Here is a 19,408-nt window from a genome sequence, read left to right on the forward strand (position 1 = left end):
GTAAACGTTTTTGTGTATTAATGATTACAATCCATTTTGTTTTTGTGATGGAATCACTTTGTTCGGGGAAGCTTGTCCCGTTCGTTCCTTATTTTTACCTTAGCATAATTTTGTTTTTTATTCTTTCTTTTTCACACCTGCCCGTTCGTCCTGTAGGCTACAACCTTAAGAGCCTAGGCGTGGCCCATGAGGCTCAGCTACTCCTAACCATAGGTAGAGACGGGGTGTGATCGGTCGGAATGTTTAAAGCAAAGTTACGTAAGGTAATTAAAGGAACGGACTACCCTTTCGTTCGGGGGAAAAATGTATTTACCATAATATAGAAAAACAAAGAAGTGGTATCGCACCCTCGTGGAGCCCCCGAGTGGCCCGAGCCAAAAGTGTTTTGGGCTAGGGTGCTTTGTAGGAGCAAACGTTGAATGAAAGAAAATGTTAAGATCGAATTTTTAAGGGAAGAAATGACATAATTGTTCGATGTTCCAAGTGTTGGTGAGAACATTGCCGTTGTCGTCCTTTAGTCGGTAGGCACCTGGTCAGATCGCTTCGGTCACCGTGTAGGGTCCTTCCCAAGGCGGAGAGAGTTTGTGCTTCTCCTTGGTCGATTGGGTCCTTCAAAGCACAAGGTCTCCGACCTCGAGGGTCCTTCCTCTAATTTTCCTCTCATGGTACCTATGGAGAGTCTGCTGGTACCGAGCAGAGCGGATGATGGTCGTCTCATGGGCCTCCTCGAGCAGGTCGACTGCGTCTTGCTAAGCCTCCACGGCTCGGTCATTGTCAAAGGCCTTCACACTTGGGGCGCCATGGTCGAGGTCGAAGGGTAGCACTGCTTTAGCTCTGTAGGTCAGGAAGAAGGGTGTGAACCCAATGGATCAGTTCAGGGTTGTTCTCAGGCTCTAGAGGATCGCGGGGACCTCTGCAACCCATCATTTGGTGTACTTGTTTAATCGGTTGAAGATGCGCAGCTTGAGTCCTTGGAGGACCATGCCATTGGCCCGCTCGACCTGACTATTAGTACGTGGATGTCCGACCGAAGCCCAATCGATCCTGATGCCGTATCCATCACTGAAGTTCAGGAACTTCTTCCCGATGAAGTTAGTTCCGTGGTCAGTGATGATACAGTTAGGAACGCCAAACTGGTAGATGATGTCGAGGAAGAATTTGACCGCCTCTTCCGAGTGGATGTTGGTGATGGGCTTGGCCTCGATCCACTTGGTGAATTTGTCGACTGCTACGAGGAGGTGAGTGAAGCCACCCAGGCCCTTTTTGAGGGGTCCTATCATGTCGAGGCCCCAGACCACGAACGGCCAGGTGATGGGGATGGTTTGGAGCTCTTGTGCTGGCAAATGAGTTTGTCGAGCGTAGAATTGGCATCCTTCACACCTGCGGACGACCTCCTCTACATCTCATAGTGCGGCGGGCCAATAAAAACCTTGGTGAAAGGCTTTTCTAACCAGCAACCTCGGGGCCACATGATGTCCATAGATTCCAGCATGGACCTCGAGGAGGAGCTGCTTGCCTTGGTCGGTAGGGACGCACTTCATGAGTACTCCCGACGGGCTCCGTTTGTAGAGTTCATTTCTGATCGCGATGAATGTCTTAGCGCGTCAAGCGATCCATCGTGCTTCAGTCCTTTTAGGTGGAAGAACCTCCTCAAGGAGGTAGGCAAGTAGCGGCGCTCACCATTCGGCTTGATCGAGTACCAGCACAGCGATGTCGGCGGGCGACGTCGTCACGGAGGTACTAGGGTCAGAGCCCCCGAGCACCGAGTTAGAGTCAGGGTGTGTTTAGATTGGTCCTTCTAGGATGCGAGCAGATGGTTCGTGAAGGTCATTGATGAAGACCCCATCCGGAGACGGAACCCACCTGGCCACCAATTTTGTAAGAAAATCGGCGGAGTCGTTGTCCTTTCGGGGGACATGGTGTAGCTCGATCCCCTGGAATTTGTCCTCGAGCTTGTGCACCTCCGGGCAGTATGCTGCCATGAGGGGGCTTTTCTAGGAGGACTCCTTCATGACTTGGTCAATGACCAACTCCCAGTCGCCATGAACATAGAGTCGCGTAGCGCCAAGCTCAATGGCGATGCGCAGTCCGTTGATGAGGGCCTCATATTACATGGCATTGTTTGAGGCCAAAAAGTGGAGGTGGATTGTGTAGCGGAGCTTACTCCTGTCTAGGGAGATCAGAACCACTCTAGCCCCTGAGTCGGGCGCCATTACGCACCCATCGAAGTACATCGTCTAGTACTCATGGGTGACATCTAGGGTCAGAAGCTAGACTTCTATCCATTCGGCGATAAAGTCCGTGAGAGCCTGAGATTTAATAGCGGTACGGGGAATGAACCTGATGTCGTGGCCCATTAGTTCGAGTGCCCACTTGGAGATTGGCGGCCCTGCGGCATCGTGGTTGTGGATGATGTCTCCGAGCGGGTATGAAGTGATGACCGAGACTTCATGGTTGGTGAAGTAGTGCAGAAGCTTTCGGGTCACCATCAGCATGGCGTACAGGAGTTTTTGCACCTAGGGGTACCGGACCTTGGGGTCGGTGAGTACCTCCCTGACGAAGTATATGGGTCATTGGACCTTAAGGTGGTGTCTTGGCTCCTCCCTCTCGATGACCAGGGTGGCGCTCATGATGTGGTTGCTTGCCGTGACGTAGAGGAGGAGGGGTTCTCCCCGTTTGGGAGCGACGAGGATTGGGGCCAACGTTAGAGGCGCTTTAAGGCTCTCCAAAGCCTAGTGTGCTTCCTCAGTCCAGACAAAAGCATCTGTCTTTTTGAGAAGCTTGTAGAGAGGCATCCCCATTCACCGAGCCAGGAGATGAATCGGCTCAAGGCGGCCAAGCAGCCAGTGAGCCTTTATACGCCCTTGATGTTGCGTATAGGGCCCATGTTGGAGATGGTCATGATTTTTTTAGGGTTGGCCTCGATGTCGTGTTCGGACATGATGCATCCAAGCAGCTTCCCCTTCGGAACCCCAAAAACACATTTTTCGAGATTCAATTTGATGTTCAACCTTCGGAGGTTCATGAACGTTGTGGCTAAGTTTGTGATAAAGTCGCAAGCTTGAGCCGTTTTGACCACTATGTCATCGACATAGACAGCGATTGTTGGTTTTAGCCGCTCGACTTGGTCAGGCTGATCGAGTGGGTCAATTTGATCAGTGAAGCATTGCTGCATGCACCTTTGGTAGGTGGCGCCAGCGTTTTTTAGACCGAAAGGCATGGTTACATAACAGTACGAACCATGCGGGGTGATGAACGAAGTCGCGAGCTGGTCGGACTCCTTCATCGTGATCTGGTGATAGCCTGAGTAGACATCCAAAAAGGAGAGGATTTTGCATCCTAAGGTGGAGTTGACTATCTAGTCTATGTATGGTAAAGGAAAATGGTCCTTCGGACACACATTGTTGAGGCCAGTATAATCAACGCACATCCTCAATTTCCTAGTCTTCTTTTTAACAAGAACAGGATTGGCAAGCCAGTCAAAGTGGTATACCTCTCTGATGAAGCCGGCTACCAGGAGTTTGGCGATCTCCTCGCCTATGGCCCTGCGCCTCTCGTCGTCGAAAAAGACACAGGCATTGCTTGGCGGGCTTCAAGCCCAAGACAAGGCATAGTGCATGCTCGGTGACCTCCCGTGGTATGCCTAGCATGTCAGAAGGTTTCCATGCGAAGACGTCGTGGTTGGCTCATAGAAAGTCGATGAGCTCGCATTCCTATTTGGCCGGGAGCTGAGTCCCAATCCACACTGTCTTGGTTGGGTCAGTGGGGTCGATCCCCACCACTTTGGTCTCCTCAAGCAGGTGGAAGGCAGTCGAGGAGGTTGGCTTGTTGCAGTTCGGGACTACTGGGGTCAACAACTCCCCTAGCCACGGGAGCTCAGAAGAGTTGATGATGGCAGTGGCGAGCTCAAAGTGCTCGTGGTCGCACGTGTAGGCGTGTAAAAAGGTGCTAACCACAGTGATGATGCTGTTCAGTCCCGGCATCTTCAACTTCAGGTAGGGGTAGTCGGGAACCGCCATGAACTTGGTGTAGCATGGCCGCCCCAAGATGGCATGGTAAGACCCCGGGAAGTCCACCACCTCGAAGGTAAGCACCTCCAAGTGGAAGTTGGCTCGGTCGCCAAATGTGACGGGCAAGTCGATCTACCCGAGCGGGTACGCCTACATCCCTGGGATCACGCCGTGGAAGGGAGAGCTCACTTGGCGGAGCTCTGACCGGGGGATGCGCATGGCGTCGAGGGTGTTGACATAGAGGATGTTGAGGCCGCTGCCTCCCTCCATCAGCACCTTGGTGAGGCGCTTCTTGCAGACGATGGGGTCGATGATGAGCGGGTAGCACCCCGATCTAGCGACATGGGAAGGGTGGTCCCTCTGATTGAAGGTGATCGGAGATTCCGACCAGCGAAGGAAAGTGGGGACGGCCGTCTCGGCGACGCATGCCTCTCTATAGCGCACTTTGTGCTGGCGCTTGGAGTGGATGGCATCGAATCCCCCGAAGATCATGATGCATTCCTCGGGGTTAGGAAAGTCGTTCCCATCCTTGCCCACAGTGCCTCCTTGCTTGTCTGCTGCCTCCTTGCCTTTTCCTTCTTGTGGCCCGGCGACCTATCGTAGGAAGCGCTTGAGGAGCTCGTAGTCCTTGTAGAGGAACTTGATGGGGTAGGTGTGGTTGGTGCATGGACTATCCATGAGCTTGTCGAAGTGGCTGGGTTGGCCCGGTTGGGGCTGCTTGACCGCGCGATCGGTCGTGATGACTAACACGGAATTGGCCGATCGGTGCCGATCCTTCTTGTTCTTTTTGCCCCTCTACATGGAGGGGCCCTCGTCTTGATCCTCACGCTTGGCTTTGCCCTTGTCCTGGCCTCCATTGAAGACCGCTCCGATCGCCTCCTCACCGGAGGCATGGTTCGTGGCAACGTCGAGCAGGTCATGGGTGGTCCGGGGCTTGAGACAGCCAAGCTTGTGGATCAGGGACTCGCAGGTTGTCCTAGAAAGGAATGCGCTGATGACGTCCGCATCGACAACATCAGGAAGGGAGTTACATCGTTTTGAGAACCTGCAGATGTAATCCCGCAGGGACTCGTTGGGCTCCTGTTGGCAGCTCTTGAGGTCCCAGGAGTTCCCAGGGCAGACATACGTCCCCTGGAAGTTCTCGACGAAGACCATCTTGAGGTCCACCCAGTCGCGGATGCTATCATGCGGGAGGAATTCAAGCCATGCTCGAACATGTCCCCCCACATAGATGGGGAGGTACTGAATGATGAAGTGATCGTCATCCACTCTGTCAGCTTGGCAAGCGAGTTGAAAGTCTTTGAGCCATATACCGGGGTTCGTCTCCCTGGTATACTTAGCGATGTTGGTAGGCGGTCGGAAGCGCTGTTGGAACGGTGCTCTCTGGACACATCAGCCAAAGGCCCGGGGTCCCGGGCCATCCGGGCTAGGACTCCGGTCGTTCAATTGGTGACCACGCCTGGGGTGTGTCTCCCCGGTCCCCTCGATGGTCCGGTCAGAGCCCATGCTGCCTGCTCTCACCACCGCCTAATGGGCGTCATCGTCATGCCATGCCTAATGCCGGTTGTTGATGACGCTGTGAGCATCTTGGTTCAGCCCGAGGCATTCGCGCAGAGGTGGCCAGTGTAGAGCGGGCGCCAGGTCAGGCCATGGTGCAGCTACGTCCTCCTGTTCCACGCCCAGCGGCTGTAGCAGCGAGCGGATGGAGCAATACGTCTGGTGCGTCCCCTCTCCCCTGGTGGGGAGTGAGGCCACGAGTCGGTGTCACAACACGGAGCTCTTCACCTGTTGAACGGTGGCGGTCTCCACCAGTGCCCAGAGGTTCCAGTGGACCGCCTGCTGCTGTGGGTCGACAGGCTTGAGAAGGTCATGTAGAAGCATCACTGCCGCGACGATGTTCTGGCCAACCTGAGCGAACTACAGGGATCGTTCCCCCCATCGATGATGTTGCGCTAAACCTGGCGGGCACGACCCTAGGCACCGGTCGTCGAGTTATGCGCACGGGGCGCATCATGGTGTGCCTAGCGCCAACGCAGGTGGTGGCTGGTTTTGCTGCCTTTGTCGTAGCTCCTCGCCGTGCGCCTGTGCACAAGCGAGGGCATCCGCGCGAGGGTCCAAAGGGGTGTGGGTCTGAAGAGACTCCACCACCACCGGCGGCTGTCCCAGAGTGTTCGCCATGGCACACTCGCAGGATAGAGGGTGGCTAGGTGCCACGACATCGCCGATGCTAGAGCCATCGCTCTCAACATCATCATCCACGTCGTCGTGGAAAGAGGCAGGAGCGTAATCCACCATCCCCATGAATTCGGATGTGAGAGGGGGCGACGCCAGCATCTTTCGGAGCCCCTCATGCATACGCATCTGCGGGGGACACGAGGCTATAGGGGAACCAGTCGCGGTAGAGACAACGGGGTCCCTCTAGAGAGTCGGTGGAAAATATGAAATAGCAAGTAAATAATAGTACGTACATTACTCATAGTGGGGTTTGAGCCTAGCGTAGGCTCGGAGTGAAGCACAGGCGCCTCGTCGTTGAGGTTGCCGAGAGTCCCGGAGCCAACGAAGGATGCCCCTCCGACGGGCGCCGGAACAAGTGCCTCCTCATGGAGGTGAAGCACACCGAGCCGGTCGGCGACGAAGTACAGGCTTCCAAAGAGGAAGGCCTGGGATGGCTCGAAGATGGGTGGAACCCACATCCCAACATGTGGGAGTGTGGGAAGCTCCAGTGAGCCAAAGCGAGTCACATTGCTTGAGCCTACCATGGTGAAGGTGGCGGAAAGGTTGGCCATCCGATGACCAAAGGCGTGAACGTACGGTGTCTTCCCCACGGACGGCGCCAACTGGTGGTGCAGAAAGTGACCAACACGTAAATATTTGTAGTTTTGTCATATGTTGTGATCGGATGTGACCTAGCACTCAATGACACAGGGTTTATACTAGTTTAGGCAACATGCCCTACGTCCAGTCTGAGTCGGTCGGAGACTTTATTCCTAAGCCCAGGTGCTCAAAGTTTGCTGTAGGGTTACAAACGAGAAGGAGTAAGATGGGGGGTACAAGAGGTTTGGTCGGACTCTGGACCGAAGGGCCGAGAGACACGGGAGCTCCTATTTACGCTAAGTATTTGAGCGTGTGCTCTGTTAGAATCGTTCGGATCATAGGTTGTTCGATCCACTGGTGGTTGAATCATTTGTGTATCCTTCGATCATCGGAGAGTCGATTATTGGGAGAGAGCGCATCCCCTTTTATAGATGAAGGGGACGGTCTTACAAGTGAGAGAGGGAGAGTTTTACGTATGCTACTAAGTCTTGTTGCCCACGCCGTCGGGTACAATGATGATTGTAGGCGTCCACAACACTGTTTATGTCAGACGCATGTGGGAGGTTTTACCGTATTCACCATGTATGGCAAATGACGGCGCCCACAACACTGTTCATGCCCAAAGGCATGTGGGGGATTTTACCGTGTTCGCCTAGTATGGGAGTTGAGGGCGCCCACAACACTGTAGGGCAAACATCTGTGCCCACAACACTGCTTGGGCGCTGACATTCCTGGAAGGTGGCAAGGCACCCTTCTGACATGCCCTGTCGGTATTGTGCTGCAGGTGTACAGGGAACGGTCCTTGGTATTGCGGTTGACTTGAGCGCCCTGCCTTACTTGCTCCGCTCGTTTCCTATTGTAAGGAAAATGGACCCTTGGCCCATTTACTTTGGATTTTGGTGTTTGATGACCAACACAACCAAATTGGACTAATGAATTTGCAAGTGTTTGTGTTGTAGTTCAATAGGGTGCAAAACATAACTTGGACGAAGGCGACGTGATGATTCGATGATCAACACCACAAGCAAGACCTTTGAAGCACAAGAGAAGACCCAAAAGATCAAGCCAAGTCCAAGCATGAAGATTGGAACCAAGCCGTACGCAAGATCGCAAAGAAACGAACTGGCAGACAGGCGACCGGACGCACGGACCGGACGCTGACGGCAACCGACCGGACATAGGAACGCAGCGTCCGATCGAGTACAGAGAGGTTCTAGGCGCGCGAAACTGTGACCGGACGCGTCCGGTGGCAGGCGACCAGATGCTGGCAGCGTCCGATCGGTGGTTCGCGGCTACAACGGTTGGGACGACCGGACGCGTCCGGTCAGGACGATTCAGCGTCCGGTCAGTAGCAGAATTGCGGGAGTTCGACCCCAACGGCTACTTTTCTCAGTGGGGCTTATAAATACAACCCCCAACCGGCCATTTGAGAGGTGTGGAACTGAGGAAACATACCAAGGGTGTTGATACACCATTTTAGTGATCTCCACATGCATAGTGCTTAGTGTTTTATTAGGTGATTAGCATAAGTGCTTTGCGAAGTGCTTAGGTTGATTAGACCACCGCTTATGCGCTTGCTCTAGGTGTTTGCCTAGTGTTTAGTGAGGTTTGCATACCTCTTGCCACCCCGTGCTTGCGAGCACAAGTGTTGTACATCGGAGGGGCTTGAAGTCTTGCGAGATCACACCAACCGAGGTTGTGGTGTGGCCGCCACCATGTACCGGAGGGAACAAGGCCCGCGGCGTTTCAGCCGGAAGCTTGATAGTGAAGACGGCGGGGAGCATCCAGGAGAGGCTTGCCGTGAGGCACATCGGAGACCCACTTGCGCGTGGGGAAGGCCCGAGGCTATCCACGGAGTCACCCGACCGGGAGCTTGGCCCTTGCGAGGGATTCCTTGCGAGGGGCTCCAACGAGGAATAGGGGGAAGCTTGCGCGCTTCTCGATACCTCGGTAAAAATACCGGAGTCGTCGACGGGAGTTTGCATATCTCTACCTTGCTCTTTAGCTTCCGCATTTATATTGATTACTTTACTACGTTTACGGTAGAGATAGCAACACACTAGCAAAACCATAGTTGCACATCTAGATAGCTTATCTATTCCATAGGTTTTGCTAGGGTTAGAAAAAGATGCCATAGTTTAGAGTTAGAATTTTAAGTCGCCTAATTCACCCCCCCCCTCTTAGGCGTCACGGTCCCCTCAATTGGTATCAGAGCCGATTGGCTCATATTTGGACCCTTGGCTTAACCGGCGTTGAGCCGACGCGATTGTAGAGTGGTTGGGATGGATACCGCTAGGCCTCCACAATTTGACGGCACTAACTTCCCATACTATAAAGCTAGAATGGCTTGCCATCTTGAGGCGGTTGATTTAGGTGTATGGAGAGTCACTCGTGACGGGATGAAACCCATCAAGAATTCCGAAAAACCCACAAAGAGTGACGAAAAAGAAATGCATTTTAATGCTAGAGCTAAGAATTGCTTGTTTGAATCATTTAGCATGGATGTGTTTAACCAAGTGTTCACATTAAATACGGCACATGAAATTTGGTTAAAACTCCAAGAGCTCCATGATGGCACAAGTAATGTCCGTGAGCAAAAACATTGTCTAGCTAAGCAAAATTATGATTCCTTTGCTATGAATGATAATGAGCTTGTTCGTGATATGTATTCTCGATTGAATCTAATTATCAATGAGCTCCATTCAATAGGATTATTAAAGCTAGATGATGCCGACATCGTGAGGAAGATCATCTCCGTTCTACCACAAAAGAAATATGCAAGCATCATCACCATCCTTCACAACATGGAGAACTTGAGCACCATGACCCTGGGCATTGTCATTGGCAAGCTAGTGGCATTTGAAATGTCACGTAAGATGGGGCAAGAAGAAGCTTCTTCATCAAGCCAAGGCAAAGCTCTCGCTTGTAGCGAGAAGAAAAAGATGAAGGGCAAGAAAGTTGAGTCAAGCTCAAACTCAAGCTCCTCAAGTAAAGAAGAAGAAGATGAGGATGATGATGATGATAAAGATTCAAGTGATGATGATCAATCTTCCTCCTCCACCTCTGACCTTGATGAAGAATCAATCAAACTTATCAAAAAGGTGGAGAAGATGATCGTAAGGCTCAATGTCAAGGGTGTGCCCATCCAAATTCAAGACCTCGTTTTCACTAATCAAATAAACGAGCAAAGAAAGAGGGGATGCTATGGATGCGGCGAGTTGGGGCACTTTGTGGAAGTTTGTCCAAACAAGCTCACACCCAAGACAAAGAAGAAGGCGTGCAAGAACAAAGCCCTCACAACAATAAGGTCATGGGATGATTCTTCAAGTGAAGAAGAAAACCATCACAAGAGACGAGGTCACAAGCACTCATCATCAAGCTCTTCTCGTGTGTGCCTTATGGCACGAGATAACGAAAGCTCATCCTCTAGTGAGAGTGATAGTGATGATGATTTGCCTTCTTACAATACAATTGTGCAACAAAATCTTAAATATGCTAAAGTTTGCACTAGTCAACAAAAGAAGCTCAAAACTTTAAAAGAAGAGCTAGGTAGTTCACAAGTAGCATACAAGAATTTGCTTGAACAATATGAAAACTTTGCAAATCTCAATGTTGAACTATCTACTAAAATTGAGCAACTTGAGGCTAGTGCAACAACAAGTGCATGCACAATTAATGATAAGCAACTTGAAAAGAAAAATGAAAAATTAAAAGAAAAGTTAGCTAGCTCACAAAATGACTATCAAAGTTTGCTTGCTAAAATGGAAATCATGTGCAAACATTGTGATGAGCTAACAAATAAAGTTGCTAATCTTGAGGCCGTCAAAAATACCCCAACCAAGGCATCTAAAAAGAAAAGTTCTATCATTAAAAAGGATGCCTCTACTTCTTGTAATGATTTATGTTTAGACTTACCTTTGTGCAACCAAGTTTGTGTTGAGAAAGTTATTGTAGACACATGCACACAAGAGGTTGCAAAGGAGAATGAGCAACTCAAGCAAGAAGTAGCTCGCCTCACCAAGGACTTGACTCAAGTGAAAGGCAAGGCGAAGCAAACCCAACTTCATCAAGATAACACCGTCAAGGGAGTGAAGAAGCTTGATGAAGGACAAACCGTGGTTTGTTACGTGTGCCACAAGGAAGGTCACAAGTCCTATGAGTGCAAGGTGAAGAATGGGGGAGGAGCAAAGAAGAAGGAGAAAAAGCAAACAAGCAAGCTCTCCAACACCTACACCAACAAGGTGGACAAGAAGGCCTCCACATCTTATCTCTTGAAGAAGAAGAAAAATGACAAGGTGGTGGCCATCAAGGTGAACAAGCAAGCCAACAATGGGGTCAATCGCTTTTGGGTGCCAAAGGAAATCATTTCCAACATGAAGAGCACCAAGAAGGTTTGGATCCCAAAAGGGAAGTGAGAAGTCCGTCGGACATCGGGGAATTTGGAGACTTGACAAAGTTTGGGTGCATTTCATGGGGTGCATCATGATGGACAAAGTCAATTGCCAAGTGGGTTAGTGGAAACTATGGACCCAAATTCCCCTTCCCATGTTAGGTAACTAGATGTCATTACTTCCAATTAGTATTCATTTCAATTGGCTTTATCTTTCAATTGGTATACTCTTAAAGCATCTAGTTATCTTTCATGCCTAATGTTTGCATTTACATGCTTTCATCTTCTATTATGCATTCAATAGGTATATCATATGGTAGGCTTGCTCGGTTTCATTATCAACCCTTGGAGCAAACCTACATGGTTTAAAATTGCTTAGAAGCACGGCACATAGCTTGTTTTACAATTATTCATCTAATATGTGCCAAAGTCCAAATTGTAGATAATCTCTCCTAAATATCATCTTTCAAGTGGTATTTTGATACTTAAATCAATGTGCACAAATGTCACAAGTATTCAACACTTGTGTGCACAAATTTAGGGGGAGCTTAATCTACAAGTTGGATGCCTTGAGACTAACACTTGTTCAAATGATATCAATTTTTTTGAAAAACTATCACATTTGTAGTAGTCTCATTGTAAGGAAATTGGAGTCCCCGGAGTTAAGCATCATTCTTCAATTGGCTTCATCATGTTGATTTCAATTCATATTTACATGCTTTCTCCATGCATTATATAGATTAAACTCTCTTGAACAATAAATTGCTAACTATGCATATGCTTTGTTTTCTATCATATATATGCATATTTTTAGGGGGAGCTTATTCTATATAATATGAGAGTCAAATTTTGTGATCCATTTCACTCTATATACAAAGGATCATGAAATTTGACCCTCCCTTGTGCTACTAATGTCTTCCTTTTCAGTGTTTTGATGCCAAAGGGGGAGAATTTGAAGGACCAAAGGCAAGCATCAAGTTGATATCTACAAGTGGTAATGGTCCGAGAAAGGGAGGAAAGTGAATTATGGATTAGTCTAAGTAGTGGGAGGATTTTTTTTAGAAAGCTAGGCTTTAAATCCATAATATCATATGGGGACATTTACAAGGGCAAGACAAACTTTTAAGTAAAGTTTCAATTGGTATCTATCAATTAGTATCATATAAACTTGCCCTTTGCATTGTATCCTAGCAGGTAGGTAGTTTTTAACTTCCAAATTCTTATTATTTGCTTGCTTTGGTCGTGTTGGCATCAATCACCAAAAAGGGGGAGATTGTAAGGAAAATAGACCCTTGGCCCATTTACTTTGGATTTTGGTGTTTGATGACCAACACAACCAAATTGGACTAATGAATTTGCAAGTGTTTGTGTTGTAGTTCAATAGGGTGCAAAACATAACTTGGACGAAGGCGACGTGATGATTCGATGATCAACACCTCAAGCAAGACCTTTGAAGCACAAGAGAAGACCCAAAAGATCAAGCCAAGTCCAAGCATGAAGATTGGAACCAAGCCGTACGCAAGATCGCAAAGAAACGAACTAGCAGACAGGCGACCGAACGCAAGGACCGGACGCTGACGGCAACCGACCGGACACAGGAACGCAGCGTCCGATCGAGTACAGAGAGGTTCCAGGCGCGCGAAACTGCGACCGGACGCTGGCAGCGTCCGATCGGTGGTTCGCGGCTGCAACGGTCGGGACAACCGGACGCGTTCGGTCAGGACGATTCAGCGTCCGGTCAGTAGCAGAATTGCGGGAGTTCGACCCCAACGACTACTTTCTCAGTGGGGCTTATAAATACAACCTCCAACCGGCCATTTGAGAGGTGTGGAACTGAGGAAACATACCAAGGGTGTTGATACACCATTTTAGTGATCTCCACATGCATAGTGCTTAGTGTTTTATTAGGTGATTAGCATAAGTGCTTTGCGAAGTGCTTAGGTTGATTAGACCACCGCTTATGCGCTTGCTCTAGGTGTTTGCCTAGTGTTTAGTGAGGTTTGCATATCTCTTGCCACCCCGTGCTTGCGAGCACAAGTGTTGTACATCGGAGGGGCTTGAAGTCTTGCGAGATCACACCAACCGAGGTTGTGGTGTGGCCGCCACCGTGTATCGGAGGGAACAAGGCCCGCGGCGTTTCGGCCGGAAGCTTGATAGTGAAGACGGCGGGGAGCATCCGGGAGAGGCTTGCCGTGAGGCACATCGGAGACCCACTTGCGCGTGGGGAAGGCCCGAGGCTATCCACGGAGTCACCCGACCGGGAGCTTGGCCCTTGCGAGGGATTCCTTGCGAGGGGCTCCAACGAGGAATAGGGGGAAGCTTGCGCGCTTCTCGATACCTCGGTAAAAATACCGGAGTCGTCAATGGGAGTTTGCATATCTCTACCTTGCTCTTTAGCTTCCGCATTTATATTGATTACTTTACTACGTTTGCGGTAGAGATAGCAACACACTAGCAAAACCATAGTTGCACATCTAGATAGCTTATCTATTCCATAGGTTTTGCTAGGGTTAGAAAAAGAGGCCATAGTTTAGAGTTAGAATTTTAAGTCGCCTAATTCACCCCCCCCCCCTCTTAGGCGTCACGATCCCCTCACCTATGTCCTCACAGAGCGGGCGTCCCTGGTCGGTTGGTCCCAGTTGGCTCCGACTGCGCCTATCGGAGAAGAGCTGTAAATAGAGGTTTGATGTACTTCCAGTCGGAGAAGCGAGTCAGAGTCGTAGGCGAGCACCGTTCCTTCTCGGCCAGGCCTTCCGGTTGGAGAGGCGGGCCGGAGTCGGAAGCGAGCGCCGGAGTCGGAGGTGAGCCAGCTAGGCCTTCAAGTCGGAGAGGCGGGCCGGAGTCGGAGGCGAGCATCGTCCCTTCTTGGCTAGGCCTTCCGGTCAAAAAGGCGGGCCAGAGTCGGAAGCGAGTGTCGTTCCTCCTTGGCCAGGATTTCCGGTCGGAGAGGCGGGCCGGAGTCTGAAGCGAGCGTCGGTCCTCTTCTTGGCCAGGCCTTCTGGTCGGAGATCGCCCTTCTGGCCTATTGTTTTAGGTTTTTGGGCCGGCCCAGGAGTTGCGCGTTGTTCGCAACGTCATCTGTTGGGCCGAGCTTTTGTTGGAAAGTAGGCCCATGAGGGACCCCGGGTTTATGAACCCGATAGCTACTAACACGAGCAGCAGCGACAAACTGGACGTAGGGACTTTCTGCCCGAACCAGTATAAACCTCGTGTCCTCTAAGCACACCATCCGAGCCAGGCGCGCAATATTAAAAATTTACTCATCGGTGATAACTCGAAACACCGACAAACTGCTTTACTCCTTTGATTACATCATCCTTTCTAAGGTCCCAATTCCTTTGGAAGAATCTAGCTGGAAATCCATCAGGTCCAGGAGCTTTTAGGGGACCTATTTGAAATAAGGCATCGCTGATTTCCTCATCTGTGAATGTTTTGCACAGAGAAAAATTCATGTCGTCGTTTACTCTCGCCTGCAAGTTGTCAATGACTAAATCAGGTTCCACTGAGTTATCTTTTGTATAGAGTTCATTAACTTGCCGATCTGTATTTCATTTGACACAGTCTGACCATTATTGTCTTGGATGCTTGAGATTCTATTTTTTCTTTGCTCTCCAGGACGCTTTCCTATGGAAGAAACTAGTGTTTTTGTCCCCCTCTTTTAGCCATAAGGTTCTTGATCGTTGCCTCCAGAGCACTTCTTTATGCAAGAGCTCTTCCTGTCAATTTTTTTCCTTTCTATGTTGTCAGTAGGATCTATACTGTGTGCTAGTTTCTCCAGTCTTTTCCTGTATTTATCCACTTTCTTCGGCATAGATCCAATAGTTTTTTTGCTCCAGGTTCTCAGGTCTGACATGACCCCTTGAAGTTTTGAAGCAATTTGGCCTAGATGTTCATTTCCTTCCTGTTTCAGCCATGCCTTTTTAACAGTGTCATTCATGCTTGGCTCTCTTTCCCAGTAAGCTTCATATTTATGGCATTGCTTTACTATTCTAATATTCTCTGTGTTGAACAGGTTGAGCAAAATGGGTAGGTGATCAGATCGAAAACTTGCAATATGCTGTAGTGACGCTAATGGGAATGCATTAGACCATGTTGGGCAAGCAACAACCCTACCGATTCGTCTCTTTACATTTTTTGATCCATCCCGCTTGTTATCATAAGTCCAGGGTAGCCCATGGTAACCCAAGTCATGGAGGTTGCATTCAGACAAAACATCTCTGAAAATCCCTCATCTGTTTTTCTCCCCTACGAGATGCTGAAAAATGTTCATGTTGCCACATAGTTTCATTAAAATCACCCATCATCAGCCAAGGACCAGAGCCAAGAGGCTTAATCCTTTTTAGTAATTCACACATAAGGTGCCTATCCTGAACACGAGCTTCACCATAGACAAAGGTGCATCTCCATTTTATTGCAAAGGGCGGAAGGACAATGTTTACATCAATGAAGTGAGGCTCTATCTTTTTTAGCTCTACTGAAATATTGTCATCCCAGAACAAGGCAAGCCCACCACCCTTACCTTTCCCTGGTAAAACTAAAACATTATTTAGACCTAGACGATAGCGGAGCCCTTTCACAAATCAGTCTCTCTATCTGGTCTCGGAGATGAAAACCACACTTGGCCTGTTGGTCTGCACTAGGCAGGCAAGTTCCTGAACTGTCCAGGGTCGGCCCAGCCCCCGACAGTTCCAGCTTAGAATACTCATGGTGCCTGACAGGCGCTATCATTTGCGCCTGTCAGTTGACCAGGAGCCCCAGGCCCGGTAGCTTCCGAACCACCTCCTTCCTCATTTTCTTCTTCCCCTGTTGACTTCCTTTCTTCAGAATTTGTCACTGGTTCCTGCATTCCTGTTTCAGGCTAGTTGTTAGCAATCAAATCAGAATTTTCTTCCATCACTCTCAGTCTTTTGACTCCTTCCTCTCCTAGGCATTCAGATAATGTAGGAGGTCTGAATCTTTTTGAATTTTGATTGTGCATCTTGGTCTGTTCATGTTCTGCTGGTTGCATTATTTTGCTTTGAGCTTCAACTTCCTCCCTGTTACCAAACCTGACCCATTTTCCAACAATTTTCTATGCTGGCAGATTTTGGATGCGTGGTGTAGTGTCAGCTGGTATCGGAGCACTGGTGCCTGAACTCTTCATTAGTGTCATGGTGGCTATCTGGTTGACCTCGGCCATGCCCGCATCTTGGACAGGAGCACACGTCGGGTCAGACCTGTTCCCTATCTGCCTGTTGTCTTTTTTTCCTTCATCTGTTACATTTTCTGGGATGTACAATGAAGTACTACAAGCTTCTAGCAGCAGCCTATCATTTGAGGGCTGCTTTACAATGTCTTCCTGATCGACAGAGGCTAGAGGGTTTGTTACAAGCTGCTCTCCTAGAGATTGAAAGTTAAACTAGAACTGTTCAACTGCGCTTTGTTCGCTGTCGGCATGTTGGAGTTGCTGTTCTCCTTCATGAGCAGGTTGGCCACGCCATTGGCCACCTCCTCTATCACCATCTGCTGCTGTGGCTGGGTAGGGGCTAGTAGCAGTGTTCCTCTCGTCGGCCCCCTTGACATGAGCCAAGAACGGGGGTCGCCTTGGATGAACGGGGGGAGGCAGATCTCCTTTGAGTATCTTATCTTTTTTCCTGCTTCTGGTGCAAACAAAAATTTGGAAGGCGTTCATACCGAAGTTGTGTCACCACTTCCTCCTCCGTCTCCTCATCGGTCAGGGTGATCGACTTTTGAAGAGCAGCATGCAGTGGCAGAAGAACTCTGGCTCTGATGAATTTCTCGCTGACATTTCCATGAGAGTTGACATCCACCAGGAGGACATCACCCACCTTCTCGCCCAGCTGTTTAGCGAGATTCTTGGAGAGCAGGTAGAAGGGGATTTTGTGGAACTGGACCCAGATTGGTACCGTACTGAACTGGATTAGTGATGGCTCCATACCCACCTCCAGCTTGGTGACGAGGAAGGCATCGCCCCTGTATCTCCAGGGACCTCCGCGGATGGCATGTCGCATGTCTCCCTCGACGGCGAATTCCAGGATGAAGCGCCTGCCTGGAAGCGGAGTAACATTGACATCTCCCCTCGCCTTCCAGATCTTCTTCATAGTATCTGTCACCTGGCACCAGTTGATCATCAGCACGGACATGAACAGACCGACCGCGATGATGCGGGCATGCATGGCATTGCGAGCGTCAGTCAAGTTCACAGATAGCTTCTGGCTTGGGATCTCAGTGACAAGCCGGGAGGATTCCCCAGACCCTGCCGCTACACTCTTTGCTTTACTGGCCATGAGCGCTTGGTTCATGGTCTCTTCCTCCACCTCCTTTCCGTGGGTGCCGTCCATCAGGCAAACGGTCGAACACACACTGGGCAGAGGCAAACTGGGTGGAGTATGGATTCTTTCTGTGTGGATCCTCTGCCTTGCAGCCTCCCCTTTTGAAGGCCCTTGTGATGCCCTGTTAATGGACGCATGAATACCTTCATTGCTCTCGGCAATTGCTCCACAGTCGTGCTCATCGATTTTGGGCGTTTCATCATTTCCTCCTCTGCTATCAGGGCTGGCTTTAACACCTGCATTTGTTCTCTGGGTTACTGCAGCAGTAATCGCCTCTTGAATATTAGCTTTGGATGCCTCCCAAAGGGTAGCTAGATTCTTGATCCCTTCTCTCACTCTCTCAATTTTCTCTATTTGTTTTTGGCGGAAAAGCTTAAGGGCTTTCACTCTCTCGCTTTGGACTCTGGGGTATCGGACATGTGTATCTGGGTATGTAGGAACAGGGGCTATTACTCTCTGTTTTTGGTCTTTGGGGTATCGGACCTGGGTATCTGGGGACGTAGGAACAAGGATCTGGGCGGGAATCGGAACTTGAATCTGGTTAGAGCTGGATCTCGGATCGGGAGACGAACTGGGTCGACGATCGCCTCCGGGATCGCCAGGGCACTGAAGCGTCATAGACACCCAGGCGTTTCCTTTCTGGGTAATCTCTCACTCTATATCCCATATATTTAGCTGGACGTAGTAGTTCACTTTGAAATATGATAACATCGACAAAGTCTCAAGAAATGCACTTCCAAGTATGTTTCATAGAGAATTTAATCAAACAAATTTGATACCGTAGATGTTATTATGGGCCTCTTTGGCACGGTTTATGCTGGCTTCGGTTTCATCTATTTTGCGCAAATCGAGGCGCTGTAGCGTGAAGCCGTTTTGTAAGCCGGGGTTAAAATAAACTAGATGCCGAGAAAAGCTAGTTTTTCTGGCTTCACCGGCTTTGGCTTTACCGGTGAAGCCGTTTTGGATGAGCCATGCCAAAAGAGGCCTATATATTTGATACAGACTCACAACCCGTGCTCATATGAGTTCTACAACCCCATGTGTTTGTGCATGCAACAAATGCACGAAGTTCGATTCTAATACATAAATCTTTGAGACATAGGACGTTTAAATAATAGTGCAATAAGGTGTATATTCTAGACATATTTGTTAGTATATATTAGGCAAAAATATGTTTAGCATTTATGTTACGTTTTCCTCATCACAAGTTTTGAAAAGAATACTCAACACAGATGATGGAGCGAGATTGTTTGTTTCAAATTTTTGTTGCCTTCTACCAATCAAGAAGCAGACAACCCAACTGTTGAGCTAGCTTTTAAAAAGCTAAACAACTAGGTTTTTAAACAAATGAACTAAAAGATGAAAACATGTTGAGACCACCCCCAACGCGACTGAAATGGTGGTTTCATAGGGTATTAGAGAGACCCGCCGAAGTAGCGGTAGCTTCGTTTGACAAAAAACAAAGGGAGTACCTCATTTTTTTGTGAAAGGGGAGGGGGATTTATATTAAATCTTGGCACTGTACATCTTCGAATTACACAAGAAAAATAAATCTAAAATAAAAAATACATAATATTATATCCAGATTCTTCCATCGTCTTTTTCCCCAATGGCTTCCCTCGAAGGCCAGAGCCAAAGTGCAGTCCTTATGCCAAATCCAACGACCAACCCCAAAATATTGGACATGCCACAAGTTCCAACGCTTTGGAACCAGTCCAAAACGCATCTAAATCGCTGAAAGAATATCGGCAGTTGCATCGTCGGGTACGACATAGGCTGCAGCCATCACCTGGAGACCTTGAATTCCTCTTCGCGATCATCGATGATGAGATCGATGACCCGGAATCGCTGTCCTCGTAGGG

The 19,408-nt window shown here is 49.1% G+C and overlaps 1 protein-coding gene across 1 annotated transcript; it reads right to left on the reverse strand.

Moving 5' to 3' along the window:
• Nucleotides 1-15,719: 15,719 nt before the first annotated feature.
• LOC136483262 (uncharacterized) lies at nucleotides 15,720-18,160 on the reverse strand. The gene has a single exon (XM_066480278.1). The coding sequence runs from the start codon at nucleotides 17,553-17,555 to the stop codon at nucleotides 16,836-16,838; it is 720 nt and encodes a 239-aa protein (XP_066336375.1). The 5' UTR covers nucleotides 17,556-18,160; the 3' UTR covers nucleotides 15,720-16,835.
• Between the last annotated feature and the right edge of the window lie 1,248 nt (nucleotides 18,161-19,408).

Source organism: Miscanthus floridulus, chromosome 9 (assembly GCF_019320115.1).
Source record: "Miscanthus floridulus cultivar M001 chromosome 9, ASM1932011v1, whole genome shotgun sequence".
Taxonomy (NCBI): domain Eukaryota; kingdom Viridiplantae; phylum Streptophyta; class Magnoliopsida; order Poales; family Poaceae; genus Miscanthus; species Miscanthus floridulus.

Bases quoted from the DNA above. Each gene is read 5' to 3' on its own strand.
- LOC136483262 (XM_066480278.1), bottom strand. From the start codon at position 17,555: ATGGACGGCACCCACGGAAAGGAGGTGGAGGAAGAGACCATGAACCAA.